Source organism: Eretmochelys imbricata, chromosome 4 (assembly GCF_965152235.1).
Source record: "Eretmochelys imbricata isolate rEreImb1 chromosome 4, rEreImb1.hap1, whole genome shotgun sequence".
Taxonomy (NCBI): Eukaryota; Metazoa; Chordata; order Testudines; family Cheloniidae; genus Eretmochelys; species Eretmochelys imbricata.
The window spans coordinates 82298645-82318277 of record NC_135575.1 but is presented as its reverse complement, the minus strand read 5'-3'; the positions used below and the strand labels follow the sequence as shown (position 1 = coordinate 82318277).

Below are 19633 nucleotides of genomic sequence, written 5' to 3'. Positions count from 1 at the left end.
TAGCATATCTGGCATGTAAATACCTTGCAATGCCAGCTACAAAACATCTGTATGTTCCTTCATGCTTCAGTCACCGTTCCAGAGGATATGCTTCCATGCTGATGACGCTCTTTAAAAAAATAACGTGTTAATTAAATTTGTGACAACTTCTTAGGGGAGAATTTTATGTCCCTTGTTCTGTTTTACCTGCATTCTGCCATATATTTCATGGTATAGCAGTCTCAGATGATGTCCAGCACGTTTGTTTTAAGAACACTTTCACTGCAGATTTGACAAAACACAAAGAAGGTACCAATGTGATATTTCTAAACATAGCTATAGCACTTGACCCAAGGTTTAATAATCTAAAGTGCCTTCCAAAATCTGAGAGGGATGAGGTGTGGAGCATGCTTTCAGAAGTCTTAAAAGAGCAACACACCAGAACCCGAAAGCTACAGACCCGAACCACCAAAAAAAGAAAATCAGCCTTCTGCTGGTGGCATCTGACTCAGATGATGAAAATGAACATGCGTCGGTCCGCATTATTTTGGATTATTATCAAGCAGAACCTGTCATCAGCATGGACACATGCCCCCTGGAACGGTGGTTGAAGCATGAAGGGACATATGAATCTTTAATATATCTGGCACGTACATATCTTGTGATGCCAGCTACGACAGTGCTATGAGAACACCTGTTCTCACTTTCAGGTGACATTGTAAATGAGAAGCAGGCAGCATTATCTTCTGCAAACATAAACAAACTTGTTTGTCTGAGTGATTGGCTGAACAAGAAGTAAGACTGAGTGGACTTGCAGGCTCTAAAATTTTACATTGTTTTATTTTTGAATGCAGTTACTTTTGTACATAATTCTACATTTGTAATTTCAACTTTTATGACAAAGATTGCACTACAGTATTTGTATTAGGTGAACTGAAAAATATTATTTCTTTTGGGTTTTTTACAGTGCAAATACTTGTAATGAAAAATAAAGTGAGCACTGTACATTGTATTCTGTGTTGTAATTGAAATCAATATATTTGAAAATGTAGAAAAATCCAAAAATAGTTAAATAAATGGTATTCTATTATTTTTTTAATCGCACAATTAACTGTGATTAATTTTAATCACTTGACAGCCCTAGAAAATAGTATTTTTATGGCAGTCACCAAATTGCACTGTGGAGTTAGGGTGCCACATAGCATTTTGGAGCAAGTGAGAGCCCATCCCCCTCCCTAGGCTTCAGAGGCCAAGTTCCAGCCTCAGCCACAGCTTCAAAGTGCTAGTGTGAACCCTGCTAGCCCAAGTCTGTCAACACACACTGGGAGGCTCGCTCCTGCTTGCTCCAAAATGCTATGAAGGCATACCCTGAATGTATAGGCTACAAAAAGCAGCACACCTGCAACCTGTTGAAAATGAACATCTCTAATTTGCCTTCAACAACAAAGTCTATTCTACTAACATTTTTAATACCCTCCTATTTCTTTCACTTCATTTTTTTAAATAGAAGCAATTTTGCAATAATACAAGAGAAAATATCCACTTCAGAACATTAATACTGAACCACACATTTTAAAGGTGAGAGAAGGAAAAAGAAAGCAGCAAAAATAGCTGTTTTTCTTGTATGTAAGCGATCATTATAGTAAAAAATTGTTCTACTATACTTGCATAGTGTCTCTGCACCAGTGATTATAGAAAAGTTACCACCCCGAATAAAGCTATGGTCAGTGTTTATTAGTATCACTGCAGAAACCACTCACCCATCCCCCTGGAAATCCCTCTCTTCCCTCAAAATATCAAGTCAGATTTTAAAATTGAGGTTAATACAGAAATATTTTCCCCATTAGTTCTTGGACACTAGCAGGCATGGTATATACGCAGTAAGAATAGCAATCTGCAACTTACTGCTGGCAAGTAAAGTAACACTTGGAAAATTAATACATGTTTTGTCAGTGGCCATGTGTTAAAATCACAAGCATTCCCAGCTAATATTGATTATCAGAATATGTAAGCATCCACTATTTCAAGTTTTCTACTTTTATTTTCACTTCACAGATCTATGATATTTCTGGAAATTGTACCACATTTAAGAGTAAATAGCAGGAAAGGAACGTGCTGCCTCTGATAAATGCAGAAACAAAACACCTACAGTGAGAAAGACAGATTGTCAAGAGAAAATTTGCAGCAGATCTGGAAAAAGCTCTCTCTGGGTCAGATCTGCATTTTCAGCACAGGGCAGAAAAGGTCACAGCCACATGGTAAATGGTTTTCTTCTACAGTTCAAGAAAGATAAAATAGCCCCAATTCTCTCCCTTCCTGGTAAGACAGGTGTGGGTCTCAGTGTTTCACCTGAATGCTTCTGCAAAATGTTACAAAATCGTTTTAATAAAGGACAGAGAGGCATTTACAAAAGTTCCGGTGACACGAGGTAACCTTTTAGTATGGATGTAGGGAGCAATATAGTACATCATGATCATGCCACAGCTTACAGTTTGTAATTATCTGGGGACAGCACTTGAAAGAGTGACTGGTAGGGCTTTTGTTATTCAAAGCCTTGAATTAACTCACTTTAGTACTTAACAGTACCCAAGGAGTTTGTGCTAGCACTACAGGCAGGGGCAACAGACTGGCCACTCTGCCAGACCTGAGATGGCCTGTTATACCCCTGCCCATCAATCCACTGATCCAAGTGCTTGCAGCTCCCATTTCAAAACCTGAAAAAAATAATAGCAGAGAAGTGTGTTTTCAGAGCACTTTCAATAACTGCGTTGCAGACCCTGTTTCCCCTACCTGAGCAATTCCTACACCAGGTACTGGAGGCACCATGAGCCTGCACTCTCATATTTAATTGGGAAGGGGCTGAGTTGCACCTTCCCCCAATGGAAGCAGCAGGCGCTTCAACTGATCTTGGGAAATCCATGGAGGCAGATATCTCAGTAAACAGGCCCTGTGCCTCTGTACTGGCTCCCAAGCCCCTCCCTCACCTCCAGCTTCTTCCGAACCCACAACAGTATGATTTCTGATCGGGATCCCCCACTAACACTTTGCTCTTGGAGACCCTTTGGTGACAAGCGGGTTACATGAAGGAATGTTGCCACTGACAGTAGAACCCACACACAGTCCTTGTCCCAACCCTGCCCAGGACACACAATGCAGACTCCATGGGGTTACTGAAAGATGCCACAGAAGCTGCGCTCTGCTTTTACTGCTTCTCCCCTATCTCCTGGGTTCTTTCACCTGCAGATGTGGAGGGGACAAGGATGCCCTGAAAAAAGCAACGCACATCATTTGGCTCTGGCTAACTCCAGTATTATTAAAGCTCAGTGCAGCATCACCAGGCTACCACATCGCACACTGTAGATGAAGAGGTGAGTGAGCCTCAGGACAACTGAGCACAGGAAAGCTCTCCCCGTCTAAGCGTATGAGTTCTCAAACATTTTACAGAACAGACCCACTTGATGATAGATGTTTTCTCTTCTCCCATTACCAACGGAATGGACCACCTCCCCTTCCCATTCATAAATGTGGAGATCATCCCTTCATCAGTGTAAGGAGTTGAGACAGTGATTAGGTGAATTTACCTCATGTAAAGTGGCAAGGGCTTAAGTGTACTTAATCAATCATATACATACATACACACAAACACACACACGCGCGTGCCACACATTGGCTAGTGATATATAAACAAGTGCATAACCAATATAATCAATACAATGAGTTGGCTAGTTTGTAGGGTTACCAGTAAATAACCCTTTTTGGGAAGGAGTGCAAAACAAAGCCATTTGGCTAATTCAGATATAGCTTACTGTGTATTTTCTTATTCAACTCTTGAAATGTCCCTGATATTTGGGTACACAACAAGGATGAAGTTACAATGACCCAGCCAAATATAATCAGAAATAAAGAAAAGTCCCCAAAGTCCCAGACAAATACACAAGTTATACAAGTAAACAAGGTTTCAGAGTAGCAGCCGTGTTAGTTTGTATCTGCAAAAAGAACAGGAGTACTTGTGGCACCTTAGAGACTAACAAATTTATCTGTCAATGCTCTTTGCCAAACTCTCACAGGGCTAGAGAAACCAAACTGAAGCCAGAGACCCTGGGTCTACCCAGAAAGACACTGAATTGACAGATACATTTGTTAGTCTCTAAGGTGCCACAAGTACTCCTGTTCTTTTTACAAGTAAACAAGTTATACAATTTAGGGCACAATGCAGAATGTTATATTTGTTCAGAAAACTTTATTATTATTATGCAATGAATCAGAGGAGAGGGGTATTGATAAAGGTACAGAATCATCTTGGGTATAAAAGACTGTACTGAGACATTAAGTCTTTGCCTAGTGTGTGTACAGCCTGTTCATTGGCCTGTCACCCTCAATTGATCCCTGGGGTGTGGCACTTTGTACCTATGCTGAAATAAACCTGTTCCTTGGATCTCAACACTGGAGTTAGCAGTGGTTTTGTCTGTTACAGCAAGCAGTGATTGTCTGCTTTGCTAGGTTCATAAGGTAACCTGTGGGCCTGTCTGGTGGTCCTAAAAACATCCTTACAATCATCAGGCAACATCCCTGTGGCAAGTACAGCATTTGCTTACACAGAAAAATAATATAAGGAAAATATTTTTACATCAATAGCTGTCTTTAATACAAGTGTTAAGATCTTTTGGAAAAAAAGATAAAAATATCTAACTTTTGCTGTTCTTTCCACTTCTCCTTCCCACTTGCTTCAATTTTCTCAGCTGAAAACCAGGTGAACAGTATCACCCAACTCTCTACACACCATTAAAAAGTGCTCTACAGAGCACAGTTTGGCAACCTCTGAGCAGATAAATACCTGAGGTGAGTAAGTTTCATATTGATCCAATGCAACAATTCATTTCTGAACACCTGTTCTAATTTCCTACATTGAATTACAGTATGAAAGCGCACAGGATACCAGTTAAAGACTTCTTAAAAATGAGAGACACCCAAAACATAAATCTGAACTAACTCAGTCTGGGGATGTTTAAGATCTGAGGTTTTAATTCATGCCCAACATATATATCAGTTTTTATACTGCCTAAAAAGAAACATCTGGGGTAATATACAGTTGGTAAGGTATATTTCTTTATTTCTGCAATTGCACTTTAAAAAATAAATTCTCCAAGCATAAAATATAAAAAGGGTGCTAAAACCAAAGACTTGTCTATGTGGCATTAACCTCATAATTACAGATTATTTCCATATGAAGAGGTTAATTTACCAAACAGGGAAACAGAATGGGCTTTTTTTTTTTTTAAATGAAATATGGAAATCTTTCCCAGAACTGTACAGTGGATCAGAACTTTAGAGGACTATACTCTAGATATGTAAATACTGAGCATGTGATGATAGTTGTTTTGGGGAACTCATCTGATTTATTATTAAAATATTAAGACGCCTAAAACTTGTTTTGAAATGCTGGATAATGTTTCTATTTTTTTTTTTTTTTAAATCTCTTCCGTCTCCTTAACCCTATTCAAACCAGAAGAAATACATCCTATTGCAGAGGAACTATACAAGGTTCTCTGCACTATGGATGCTCACACTAGCCCTGTTGGAGTGGGGGCTATATGCCCTGTATGCACAGGGGAGGTCTCCACATTGGCTCCAAATAGGTTGCTGTGGTGGGACTGTTGTAGCAGGCCACAAAGGGACCACTGAATTTTTGTTTACACTGGTGACTGGGAAATCCCCCACGCCTTCAGGTTTTGTTTTCCACAGAAGATTATCTAAAATTCTCCTACACTTGCTGTAGCCGTATCGGTCCTAACTATGATGGGACTCACAGGCTTTGTAAAGAAATACGACCATGTTGAGTAGACTAGCCTGTTTCGCCAGCACAGTGGTAAAGTGGCATCAGCAGCCAGTCTACAATAGCATTCTCAACATTGCTAGCACTGTTGGGGACTGCATCAGTACTAAAACAACCAACCACAACCACCCAACCCAACCGTGGGAGGGTATCCTACCAGCTCTGAGTGTAGACAGCTGTAGAAGGTGCCGAGAGACTGATTCATAGCCTGGAACAGGAGGCATTAGAGGGGACTGTACTGTAGCATTACAACCTGAATGCAACTTGGGGGTGGATGGCAGTCTCCTTAATTCTCCAAAAAAGCCTAGGCTTTGCACTGGGGGGGATGAGAACTTCAGCCACTGGTCCCCTGACACTAGAAATGTAAATATTGAATATTTTGGTACTTCCTTGAGGGACTGGCTAAATTTAGATAGTAAATATAAAATAAGTATTAAGGGACTGTAGCGGGGTGGACACCTGCTCAGGCCCAGAGAGGTTTAAGATAGCCCTGGGAGAGGGCTGGGGCAGGGGAAGAGCTGGGCTGATTGGCAGAGCAGCCGCAGCTGGGGCCACGCCCCAAACAGACCCAGTGGGCCTTATAAAAGCCAGGGAAGCCAGGAGCAGAAGAGCACTCTCTCTCTAGCTTCTGAGAAGGAGGGACCTAAGCAGAGTACCTAGATTGGAGCAGGGCTGGGGAGGGGCCTGAGGAGCTGGGGCGCTCCAGCCAGGAAAGCCCCAGGCTGCGGCCTAGCATTAGGCCCAACAGGTACTGGGGTTGCAGGGGACAGCCCAAGGTTAGACAGAGGCAGCAGGCCCAAACCCAACCTTGCTTGTGATGAGTGGCTCATACTGCAGTCTGCCCCAGGGTGCGGGGGCTAGCTGGTGACTGGCAGGAGCCTACAACTGAGGCAAGGTAAGGATAGTGGGTGGGGGGTTCCCCTGGGAAAGGGAGATCCAGAACTGTGGGGTACTGCCAGGGGGCAGCACCCAGTGAAATGGGCACCGGGGTCCTGGGAGGGACATGGGAGCCAGCAGCAAGGTGAGACACCGGCCTGAAGAGGGCACTCCAGAAGCTGGAACGCTAATTACCTGAAATGACCAGCAGGAGGCACCGCCGGTGAGTCTGTGCCCCATGACAGGAACCTTTACAGTACTAACTAATTCAGAAGCATGTACATGGTAATGGGGATAACTATGGAATGGAGTAATCCCTTAGTTTTTAATAAGGTAATAGCTTCATATTTGTCTAAATTGTGGAGGTAGAAATAAGGTATAATACTTAATTGCTTAACAAATTTATCTTTTTCTTAAATAATCAAACTTTTCAAGTACAAAACAACCAGAGGGAGCTTAAACATACACAAAGAACCCAAGTGGATAAAAACAACAAACTTTGCACTGTCAGCACATTTTACCCAAGAATCTCCAAAAACTTTTCCCAACACAGAGCTCTCCACACTACTGTGTGCTAGTATTACAGAACCATTTTGGAAAACAAGGAACTGATGGACAGAGAGGATATGTGCCTTGCATACAGAGAGTCTGTGGTAGACCCAGTAATTGATCCAGGCAATGTGAGCCCCTACATTGCTCTAATCAGTAGACTATTTTACATACAGTTTCTTACTTATATTTTAATCTTTTCTGAAATGCACCTACCTCTTGGTGGGTGAAACTCAGCTCTCCCTGGCCAAAGTCAGAAGAAGGGTGTTCTGAAGGACAAACTAAGATGGGGTGGGAGTGGGGATCCTGTGAGGCTGTTGCACAGCCTCGCCGCAGGTATTATTACAGCCTATAGTCTCAAATCATGGCCTCTGCCTCTCTGTGCCCTCTTCGTTGAGGTTTCTAGACCGCTACCACTGAATAGAACCGCCCCCCCTCCCTCCAACAAAACAAAAATATTGACTTCAATGGGAGTAGGACTGGGATTTAAGATTATTAAACCTTTAAATGGATTTCTATATTGTTTCAGAACACAAACTCCGCCTCCAAATGAAAAAGAGCGTTCTACCTCCAAATTAATTGGCTACTCAATCTGATGTGCAACTCTAGAACAACATTACTTTTGGTGTTTAGCGAATTCTAGGTTTAAATAAATAATTGAGTCTGGATTAATTCTTTAATAGATTTTTTCTTTAGATTTCCCATGATCTTTTACTCATGCTACATAATTCAATTTTGTAATTAGCTAAGCTTGATACTCCTATAAATATCTTCTAAAAACATCTAAACCAAATCTACCCAAGAACCTATAGTAAGGGATTTTTAATTTTCTTTGTTTAACACTGCTATGGACCCATTCCATCTATAGGCACATTACAGGACTTTTTTTCATTTGTGCTTCCTTCACAACCAGACTATAACTATTAAGTTTTTAAGCACAGCCCTCCCTGGAAATAAATGAGTGCTTATCACACAATGATGGGGAGTTTTGTTCACTCTTTATACCTGCTTTTCAGCTTGTTTCAAGAGCTTTTGGAATCGCTCATCCTCCAACACACACTGGGGAAGGTCAGTCTCTGCTCTGGCTTTCATCTCCTCAAGCTTCTGTTTAAGATTGCGCAGTGCCTGAAGTTCATCGTTCAGCCGACTCTGTCGGGTCCGAGATGCCTGGAGGTCCAGCTCCAAGTCAAGAGAAGTGCGTACAGGGTGCTCTTGCGTAGCTCTTCGCATGATCGACTGGCATGCAGCCTGAATTGTTCAGGAATGATAATGTAATAAAAAGTAAGAGTAAATTTAATATACAAAGGTGAGGTGAGTTGCCAGTTGAGTATGGAATTTTCACATTTATTTTTTCTGAGCATAAGTTGCCATACCAGATCAGGTCAAAGTCCATAGGCCTTCTACTCTGGAACTCTGCTTCTGGCAGCAGTCAGTGCCTAAAGCTTCACAAGATGCTGTAAAACTCCTGTAGTTCATACATTACAGATGCCATATGGCTATGCCTGCATAGACCCCTCATGTATATGAAGCCTTCACTTCCAGGAGTTTTTCTGTCCATCAGAATGCTACCTCCCTGAATGATGTTAGCTATGTTGCCAGAAGGCCTCTCCTGTGAAGACAACTGCATCTACAGTGGGGGTTTTGTTGGCATAACTATGTCGGTTGGGGTGTGGTTTTTTCACTCCCTTGACTGATGTAGCTATGCTGACATAATTTATGTGTAGATCAAAAGCCTTATAGAAACTGCTTTCTGACCCTCACAGCAACACAATTATGAAGTATGAGATTTAATAGTCTTTAGCTTTCCTAGCTCTGCATGTGTCATTAATGGTCATAAAATTATCCAGGACTTCTAATTTTCCAGACGTAGCATTTGATTCAATGACCTCCTCTAGCAGGCCTTAATCCAGCAAGGCACTCAAATACATGTCTAACTTTAAGCGCAAGTAGTCCCATTGATTTCAGCATGACTATTAATTTTCTGAAGTACCTTGCTGATTTGGGACCTCAGTGAATGCCAGAGATTGACCATAGTCTGTAAACAAGTATTTCCCTTTCAGTGCTTCAAATTTACTTCCTTTAATTTAATTGAGTTTTCTCACAAGATGGTCCGAGTAAAGCCCCCCAGACTTTGCAATCTCTTCTCCCACATCAACTCTGCCATCCTAAGTACAGTCAGCCTTCCTTAGACCCTTTCAATGCTTGTTGCATCTCTGAAGCCTAGTAATCAAAAATGGACACAGCCCCCTAGGTGAGAGTGTATATTTCATTTTATATATTGTCACAATATCCTTTTCTCCTTCAAATCCCTTCATTATTCACAAATGTTCTTGGAGGAAGTTCATTTGAAAAAAACTTAAGTATGGCTGAACCCTTGAAAGTATGGGATTTTCTCAACCCTTCCACCAAAACTATGTTTAGGATGAATGTTCTTTATGTATACAGTATATAAACATGCATACTATTTTTTATTTAAATAGTGTGTTGCATTATTGAAGGATCCCGATGACTTTTATATACTGTACAGCATATCTCTGAAATAACTAACTCTAAATGTGAGGGTGGCAACTATTTAGCACACATCCTAATAGTGAGGAAGGTGCAATTCTGCCCCAGGCTACCAGGGCAAACCTCTACTCTCACAAGAAATGCCATGGGATCATTACTATCCATCCATAGGGGAGAGAATTTTGTTGTTAAAGGTCTCATTCAAAGGACCTAGACACAATTAATGGAACTCTGTTTATCTGCTTTGGGAAGATGATGGGACAAGTCACACTTGTGTAAAGATTTGGATCTGGGATCCCAGGGAGTCTGGGTGTTTCAAAGAGATCACTCTATAGACTCAAGATGCCTAGAATCAAGCTGATGGTATAAAATGAAATAGCAAATATGTGGATCACTGTTCATGTGAGACGGCACGTACCCTTTTAACTCTCAGGCTCCGTCGTTCTGTGGCATTTCTCACAAAGAGAGACTTTTTGGCCAGTGTTGAGCTGTCACTGTCACTTCGATTCAGCTGTCAAAATATGGATATAAACACTCTGATATAAAACAGCAGTATATTTTAATACAAGGCTTGTTCTGGTTTTAAGTTAGAAACATTTAGGAAAAACTCAAGGATGTTGATGTGCTGGTGGGTCATTCTTGCGGTTCAATAAAACCTCTCAGTCAGATAAAATAAATGTCCAGAGTTAGCATCTTAAAGAGCGCAGAGGCGTTTACTTCATGAAAGCAATCTGAAGCCACATACTGAAACCTAGGCTATTTAAGGGGTGGTGAAGGATAACAGTAGGTAATTTGACGCTATTTTTGTTCTTCAATTTACATTGCCAATCCAGACAATATCAGTGGTTCTATAACATGAATATAAGCATCCCCACACACATATCAAGACATTTCAGCAATTTTTACTTGAAAGCAAAACGATGATTCAGCCAGTAGGTCGGCAACCTAACTTCTTAGCTGAGACCCCATTTCCCAAACTTTTGAAAGTCAAGCCCCCCTTTGAGGGAAGGGAATCCCCTGTTACCTCATGTACTGTTAAAGGCCCACTCACCTTAATGTATCAATCTTATATGCCCCCCTGGGGGAGTTATGCCCAACTCTGGCTTAGTCAATCACATTCTCTTCCTCCTAGAGCATGCTACCGTCACAGCATAATGACGACCCACAGGTGATGGAAGATACTCATGGCTTGAAATTGACTGTTGCATTAGTCATCAATTATGGTTAAATTAAAATAGGATTTTAATATTTCAGTAAAAAATTACAATATTTTACTGAAAATGCATTGTGGATTGTTTAAGAAGTTTAATTAGCTTAGCACAGGGCATACTGCCAAAGCATTGGTTGTTTTACAGTCCTCTTACTTCCAAGGTTGTGAATACTATTCACCTGCCTGGGGTAGACCCTTATCAACAGAGCTGCAAAGGGAAAAGCAAATTACTCTACACATTCACCTGGCCAACAAGCAGCAACCTCAATCTCAGTCTTATCTGGATTGAATGTATGTATGTGCAGATCCTCCTACAAGAACATTACTGCTTCTCAGAAATCAGTACCACAGACAAAACAACAACAGTGGCTCTTTTCTTAGGCTTTGTCTACACTGAGTACCTTACACGCGGCACAGCTGCGCCTCTACAGTTCTGCCACTGTAAGGTCCACTGTGTAGCTACTGTATGCCAGCAGGCGAGAGCTCTCCTGCTGGGGAAATAACACCACCCAACGAGCGGCAGTAGCTTTGTCAGCGGGAGACCGTCTCCCCACGACAAAGTGTTGTCCGCACTGGAGCTTTTCGTCAGTCAAACTTTTGTCAGTCAGGGGTGTGTGTTTTTTCACACGTCTGACAGACAAAAGTTTACCGACGGAAGTGCCCTGTAGACATAGCCTTAGTTATATTATAAAAGTACATGAGATGACAGATTGTTCTCAAACTGAATATCTATTAAGTATATCAATGTATATAGTAGCTGAATTAAAAGAAAGCTGGTTTAAAGTCTTATACAGTTATCTGAAAGATTATTAGTACTCTTTTCTGAACAGCTGAAAAAATTAACATGGACTATACGAATTTTGCTGCTGAAATTTCAATGACTGACAAAATCAGAGCCCTACAGCATTCTAATGCAGCATTTATGTGAAAAAGAAGAACCTTGTGACATGGGTATATATCCCTAGAGAGAAATCAGTCTTCTCCCATACAAATTCAGCTGTTAACTCATCAATGTTAATGATCAGACATTAGCATCTAAATTTTTGTTAAACACTTTTCAAAGGAACAAATGGGATTTGGGTCCCTACTTGTCCTTTGTGTCTTTGAGAATCTCCCCCTACAATCTCTGACTATATATACTTCATGAGAGTCACTTTCAAATCATCATGTGAGAAGAGGTGCTTCACTATAAGGGAGCAGACATCAGCAGGTAGCTAGCTGGAGTGAATGGTCTGTAACTTGAAGTCTTTAAACCACAATTTGAGGACTTCAGAAACTCTGAAAGAGGTCAATGGTCTATTACAGGAGTGGTGGGTCAAGTTCTGTGACCTGCAATATTCAGGAGGTCAGACTAGATGATCACAATGGTCCCTTCTGGCCTTGAAGTGCATATCCATCAAATGCTTTCTGCCCAGGACGTGCTGCACAGTGGGGGAGGAAGGATGGTCTTGTGGTTCAGGGAATGGAATGGGACCCAGAAGGTCTGGATTCTGTCACCAGCTCCAATAGTGGCTTCCTATATGACCTTCTGGCAAGTCATAATCTCTGCATCCTGGTCCTGCCACAGTCACAATCTGAGTATGGTACCTTGGTTTCATACTCTAGTTACATCTATACCAGCAAACTTCATAGCCATAATTTACCACCAGTTCAGCTCCACTGCTGGTAGGATGGGTGGAAGTTAAGGTGTTTATACTGCCATGCCCAAGTTTACACAACAGTAGCTAAAACCATCAGGGCCCTCTCTACATCACACCATACACCATTATTTCCTCTGGAGGAGCTGCACAAGTAACAGCATTAGGGCTGCAAAGTTCACCAGTGTAAACGAGGTCTCAATGCATAGGGGTTAAACACCACACAGTGGGCCCTGGATTCAGCCATACTTTAGAAAGCTTGTAGAACAGTATTCTATCAGTACCTAATATGCTTAGTGAGTGCAAGAGGAAGTGAAAGGTCATTTCAGAGGAGATTCACCTTGTGACAGGATAAATATGGCTTACTGCTAAGTGTTTTGATACCAATTATTTTCATTTTTTAATCAGATAAATCACCACAAAGTTGGGACCAACTTTGAAAATTTCATATTTAAAATGGAAACTTCTGACCAGTTGAGCAGTGGGATTGGTAAGGAATTAAAATGCTGAGAAAAAAAATTACATACTTGCCACTGAAGCCATACTGGGATCAAAGCAAATATCAAATTTTTTTTTAAAAAAGCATTCAATTTGTTTTTAAATTAAAATTTGTGTAACTCAGCTTGTGGTCACTTCTTAGATCTTAAAACAAATGTTTTTATTGTTTAAATACCAAACACTTATACCTATTGCTGATAAACTAAGACAGTCTCCATGTTACCACTGTTCAAAGGGAGACTAAAACTGTATTGTCAGAACCAAATTTGAGACTAACGCCCAAGGCAGAGCTCAGGGACACAGCTGCAGCAGGGTTTCAGAACGGCATCATGTAGATGCTACCATGATTTCAAATTGGATAGTTTGGTTAAGCTTCAAACAGCTTTTTCCAGGCTATGTTGCCCTCACACTGTACGTTATTAAAAAATGCTAATGCAGTGTTTGCTTATTGTGAGCTTTATTCTAACACATTTTCAACAGATCAAAGATGCCAGATTATTTCAGTGCATTGCTGTGTGTGAATTACTATTCTGTTTATACAGTGAAACCCACCCCTTTGCAGAGGTCCAACACAAGACACTTCATACATACAAGCCCTCTGCAAAGGGTTGCTTTTCATCCATAGTAAAAGTGTTTTGTGACAATATATGACTTCACTGTAAGCCTGTTCCACTGGGCATCAATATGTTCTTTTGAAAATCCAAGAAAAGCACAATTTAGACTCTTGCAGGTGAAAAGTGGGTTTTCCCAGTACACGACTCATTGCCAATAATGTGCCATTGCCAAGGAATTAAATGACTATTTAGTTAAAAGCATCTTATTGAGAGTGCTTTTCCTCTTACCCTACAGATGTACTGGTTCCGCTCTCCTGGAGAGAAGGTTTGCGACCGCACGATCATGCTGTTCCTGACAAAGGGACGCTGTCTAGAGCTCAAGCTGGCTCTGTCCTTGGGCCGGACTGCCATATTCTCATTAACAGCTTCCTCAGTATTAGTCTCTTTATCAACCTGTCAAGAGGAATTTAAAATAAAAAATACATAGACACATACACTCCCCTGCCAGCGGTATACCTTGCAAGCACTGTTTATTACCCTCCCAAGACCATTTAAGTTGAAACCCAACACAGAAAGCAAAGAATCTTACCCATAACTAAGTGCAGCAGTATTCAAAAAAAAAAATCAGTTACGAAGTGTAAGAAAAACCTTGCCAAGTGTTCCCTGTGCCCAATACGATTGCCACTTCCATCTGAAACTTCTACAGCAGGGGCCTCACTAATCTGTAAACCACAATCCGGAAAGTCTGTACTCAGAACAAACAGTTGGGTTTGCAGTTTACGGCTACACAGCGAGGCTCTGATGCTGTGCTGGGGGCAGGGCTGAGAAGTGAATGCCACATGCCTAAAGGATTAACTGAGCATTTCATATTGCCCCTCGTCTCCCTCCCTGCAGCAAACACCTTGAAACAGGGCTCCATCACTGACTGCTGCTGTTCTTCCTTGCCCACCCCATGGCAACTGATAATCTGCCAACTTCACTAATCTGAACTGGGGCTTCCCACTCAACTAATTCATACAATATTAATTGGGTCCTACTTTATTTACTGTGCCCATGAAGTAAGCATTTAGGTATCTTTTCTCCTTTTTCTACAGCCAAGTTGATTGTTCGTTGAAGTTTTCACTTATCTAGTTGTCCATACAGATCAGAGAATGTTTTAAGCAGCAGCATAGCAACTGTAGGAGGATCTGGCACTAGTAGATCACATTTCAATCAGTATTTCAATCAGACATTGCACTGCCACCTGCTGCTAGGCCTCTGACTCACTGCTGAATGTAGGTCTTCTTAACAAGGCCTAGATCGCAGCTTTCGGCCATGATTCAGAAAACTACTTAAGCATGTGTCTAACTTTAAGCAGGTGAGTTGTCCTGGGCATGTGCTTAAGCAGCTTGCTGAATCAGGACTATCATCTGTGCCTGCCAGCCTGGTCCCCAAAAGACCCTCAGTCCATTTGGCCACTCCCTGCACTAACTGAGAGCTAATTACAATCCCCAATGAGTCACTAGACCAGGCATTGAACTTTTCCAAGTTCAGATGGAAGATTTATGTCTAAATTCCCTGCGCTAATTTCAAAGATCTTAATTTTTTTTGAAACACAATCTTAAGAGAAATAAGAAAAAACTAAAGATGAAATCATGACATACATAAGCAAAAAATAACTTACACATTCATAACCTTCAAGCTACTAAACGGATTTTCTTTCAGCTTGAATTTTTTCCTTACTCAGAGACCAAGTACAGACTGGAGTTTTAAGGTGGTAGTTTTTTAGTTAAAAGCATGCAAAATTTTCAACCAGAATGAATGTTAGAAGTTCACGCTTGCCTAACTCAAAAATGACTAATCTGATTTTTCTCAAACTTACTGTACAAACAATTGCTATAATAAAATGTCATGATAATCTTTAAGCTTTCAGACCCGATATAATATTATGGCATACTCCTAGGGTAAGAAGCAAATAAATATTTCATAAGACTAAGTGGTGTCTTCAAACATGCCATATGCTTTAGGGAAGCACAATCTAAAATACTCACCAGAGTTGGCACTACAGCAGCTAACTGATTGCCAGGGGCATCAGCATGGTCACTTTCTTCCCCACCCTTCTTTTCGTCTGTCTCTGCTGTATCGGTGCATAATCTCAAGTTATCTGTATATCCTCCTTCCTCTGCTAATTCAACTCCATCCTCCTCTTCATCCACAATTTCATCAGATGCCTCTTCTAGCATTTCTAACCTGCAAGAACAAAAGTAACCCAAGTTACCCTTGAACTGACAAGACCCACAAAAGAAAAGTACTGGAATGCCTAAATCCTGCACCTTGTACAAGAGGTGTATTGTTATCAACATGTTATCTTGATAAGAACAGGATGATTATAGTCTCACCAAATGCTTCCAAATTACTCATGTGAATGCATTTTTAATTATATGCTCCAAGAAAAAACAGAAAGCTCTGTTATAATTCACCTTCGAGAACATTTTAACAAAGCACACTAAATTTGATAGCACCATGCTGCTCTGGTGAGAACGTACATGAGAAATTTAATGCTATGAAAAAGCCTTATTAAAGCTTCCTGCACGTGATCACACATTTCTGTATGATAACTACAGAAAAGGAGTACTGGGAAATACTGTTCCTTAACATACACAACAAGATACAGTAATTTAGCAACTGAACCCGTCCCACTCATGAAGAAAGTTCACAGCCCCTCCAGAACAAGAACAAACAGCACATATCCTGTCTATGACACGCAGCAGCCCTCTCACCCTAAATCCTATTCATCTCTCATTAAAGTTAATGGGTTGTATGGATTGCAATAAGATGGGACAAGTAGCATTTGTGATGTGGCATTTTGGGAAACTGTCAGTGAGTCAGGAAGAACTGAGTGGATTACACAGAAGGGCGGGGTGGGGTGGGGCATTAGAACATTCAGTATATTTGGTAAACTTAAGTGAAGATAATGGATTGTCCCTGCAGAAGAACTAATTTTTTTCCCCTGGCAGGTAAAGCACTTTTCCTAAGCCTACAGTGAGGGTCAATGGAAAGAACAACTTTACCAGTCTTCATCAGCACCCCTGTGCTCCTGCCCCTCTTCCTCCTCCTCCTCCTCCGCCAGCTCTTGCTCTACCGCTTCCAACTCAGCAGATGTCCTCTCCAACAGAGCCGAAACAGCATCCTGATGGCGTAAATAAATAGAATGAAACTAGGCACAGTATATTAGGCAAGAAATGACAATGCTTACAAGAGTTGTGTTTCCCTGGCATTCCCTTACACCAGGAAAATGTGATTAAGTGATAATAAAAAGGCAAAGTATGGAAGTTTATGCCAGGAATCAGAATTCCAGACATGCTACATACTAATTAGTTGTGTGAAAACATTCAAAGGGAGATACCATGAAGTATATTTCTTCTCTAATGAGGGGTGATTATAGTATCACCTAAATAGGAAGAAAAGATTATTTCTTAAAATCACATATGTCTCATGCTGTTCTTGTGATGGAAGCACACAGCAGAAAAGTTTGTTTTAGCTGGAATGATTAAGGCACAATTTGCATAAAAAGTATTTTTAAATGCAATGAAAATATTTTAACATGTGAGTGCAAAGAACAAAAAACAAAGCTGTTTCCAAAATATACACATGAAAATAAGAAACCAAATTAACTAACAGGGAAGCTAGGGAGACTCTTATTTTAAAAACAATGTAAGGTAGGTCAGGGGAAGGAGAGATTGAAACATAGGACCCAATCCTACAACCCATAGTTAAGTGTTTGTAGAATGAGGGTCTATGCACATGCTTAATATTTACAAACCCATGTGGGACTAGTCAAGTTAAGCATGCACATGAGTGCTTGCAGGATTGGGACCCGAGCCCCTAGTAAAGTCAATGAATAAGAACTGCAGTTTGGTGCATGTAACATTAGTGCAACTGCCTCAGTGGGGTGAGGGAGTAGGGGTCAATGCCTTTTTTCTTGCTTTTACTGGCGTAGCCAATGCACACTGCTCACCAAGTCATACGAGCCTGACAATTGCTTGTAAGGCAGAAACACCGATTCCTCATTTTGTTCCTTGTTCTTTTTGCCTGGAATTTGCTTGCAGGGCAGCAGATTATACCACAGAGTATAGGTCTCATTAGAAAGTGATAAATCTGCAAGGCTGAGCTGAGTTCCAGCCTACATGGAATGACAGATGGAAGGAAAAAGTTAAAATTGGTCATTTTTCCTTTATGAGAGCTGAGCTCTCATTCTACAGTATTTTTCACTGTACAAAGGGCACCACAAACTTGACGAGCATTTCTGGTCATTTTACAGCACAAAAAGCATTGTTTTTTTCCAGCGATGAAACAGAGTTTAAAGAGCAAATGGAAATCTGTACAAGCTACTCAATATTGCATATACCTTTTTTTTTTTTTTTAAATTAAATACCAAGCTGAGCATTTACCTGTTACAAAAAAATGAGACCCCTGAAAACCCCCAAAATGCTTCTCTGGTATTCTCTAGCATTAAATAATGAACAACTGTTGGAGTCCACTGCAGAGTGCACAGCTTGGGTTCTGGAGAGACAAAGCCACAATACCAATTCTGGTTGATCTCAGTCCACTTCTCAGCAGACAGTTGGCCCATCACAAAAATCACCCACAACCACCAATACTAACTGGAACCTTCCTAGCAGTATCAGCGAAGAAGAACAAGAGTGAATAGTATGGGAGATTAAGCTACCTTTTCATTCAGGGAAGGGAGGCCTTCAGGTGAGGTTTGAGGCTTACTGGTTGGGAACTATGGGGAAATTTGCACTATTGCTGCCAGGGCTATACCCTGGAGATTTAAATTCTCTGTTTTGTAGCTAAAAAGAGGATTTCATTCTCCATGGCTGTCAGTCTGGGTGCCTGGTTGTCAAAGTTCACTGACAGCCCTGACATGTGTCCCTTCTGCAGTGAGGGAGACCCTGGTGCACATCTACCTGGAAGGCACTAAATGGCAGCCCCTCTTCTGGCTCCTCCAAAACCTCCTGCTGAGGTTCCAGTGCATTTTCCCCCACATCTTTTCCTGTACAGGCGAGTTGCATCATACACGCATTTAACTTACGCGAATTCAACTATATGCGCCTGGCAAAAAAAAAGAAAAATGAATAAAAAAGAAAAATAACAATTCTGCCCACCATTCCACTCAATGAGTGTATGCCCTGGAGCGAGCATGAGATGGGAGACGTGAGATGGGAATCTGCTGTTCCCTCAGTCGGTCTCAGTTCCCACTTGCCACTCGCGGTAGTGGAGTACAGGAGTCGACGGGAGAGCGCTCAGGGGTCGATTTACTGCGCCTAGGCTAGACGCTATAAGTCAATCCCCACTGGATTGATCGCTGCCTGCCAATCCGGTGTGTGAGCATCTTGCTGCGCTGAGTGGATTCTAGTGCAGGGGTTGGCAACCTTTGAGAAGTGGCGTGCCAAGTCTTCATTAATTTAAGGTTTGGCATGCCAATAATACATTTGACATTTAAAGGGGCCAGCGGCTGGAACCCCAGACTGGCAGCGGGCTGAGCGGCGCCGGCGACTGGGACCCCGGCTGGCAGCAGAGTGCCACCAAAAATCAGCTCGTGTGCCGCCTTTGGCACGCGTGCCGCAGGTTGCCGACCCCTGCTGTACAGGGTTGTGCAGTATACACAAAACCATGTACAGTATACTTTATGGGCTATTTAAGGGATTTTCAAGGGCAATTTTGACTATATGCGATTTTCGCCTTACATGCTGACTTTAGAACCTAACCCCCGCGTAAGATGCGACTCGCCTGTACGCAGTCCCTGACTATAACTCCACAAAGTTGCTGGCCACCTCATCAAGCTCCTGGCGCTGGCCAAGATAACCATCCATCGGTCCAGGAGGAGGAAGCTCGAGGGGAGGTTCTTTACAAATGTGGGGCCTACTTGTGGACCTTATTTGTCTCATATACCTGTGCAGAGTTCCTCTGGGCAGTGTTCACTGGCTCCTTGGACTCCTCCTCAGAG

The 19633-nt window shown here is 41.6% G+C and overlaps 1 protein-coding gene across 1 annotated transcript in view; it reads right to left on the bottom strand.

Moving 5' to 3' along the window:
* WWC2 (WW and C2 domain containing 2) overlaps window positions 1–19633 on the bottom strand; it is a 184455-nt gene that overhangs the window by 13403 nt on the left and 151419 nt on the right. The window contains exons 16-21 of the mRNA XM_077815506.1: window positions 17642–17806; window positions 16695–16813; window positions 15675–15873; window positions 13933–14097; window positions 10164–10256; window positions 8243–8485 (exon numbers count right to left, since the gene is read on the bottom strand). Of these exons, the coding sequence (XP_077671632.1) occupies window positions 8243–8485; window positions 10164–10256; window positions 13933–14097; window positions 15675–15873; window positions 16695–16813; window positions 17642–17806 (984 nt within the window). The remainder of the gene's footprint in view (window positions 1–8242; window positions 8486–10163; window positions 10257–13932; window positions 14098–15674; window positions 15874–16694; window positions 16814–17641; window positions 17807–19633) is intronic.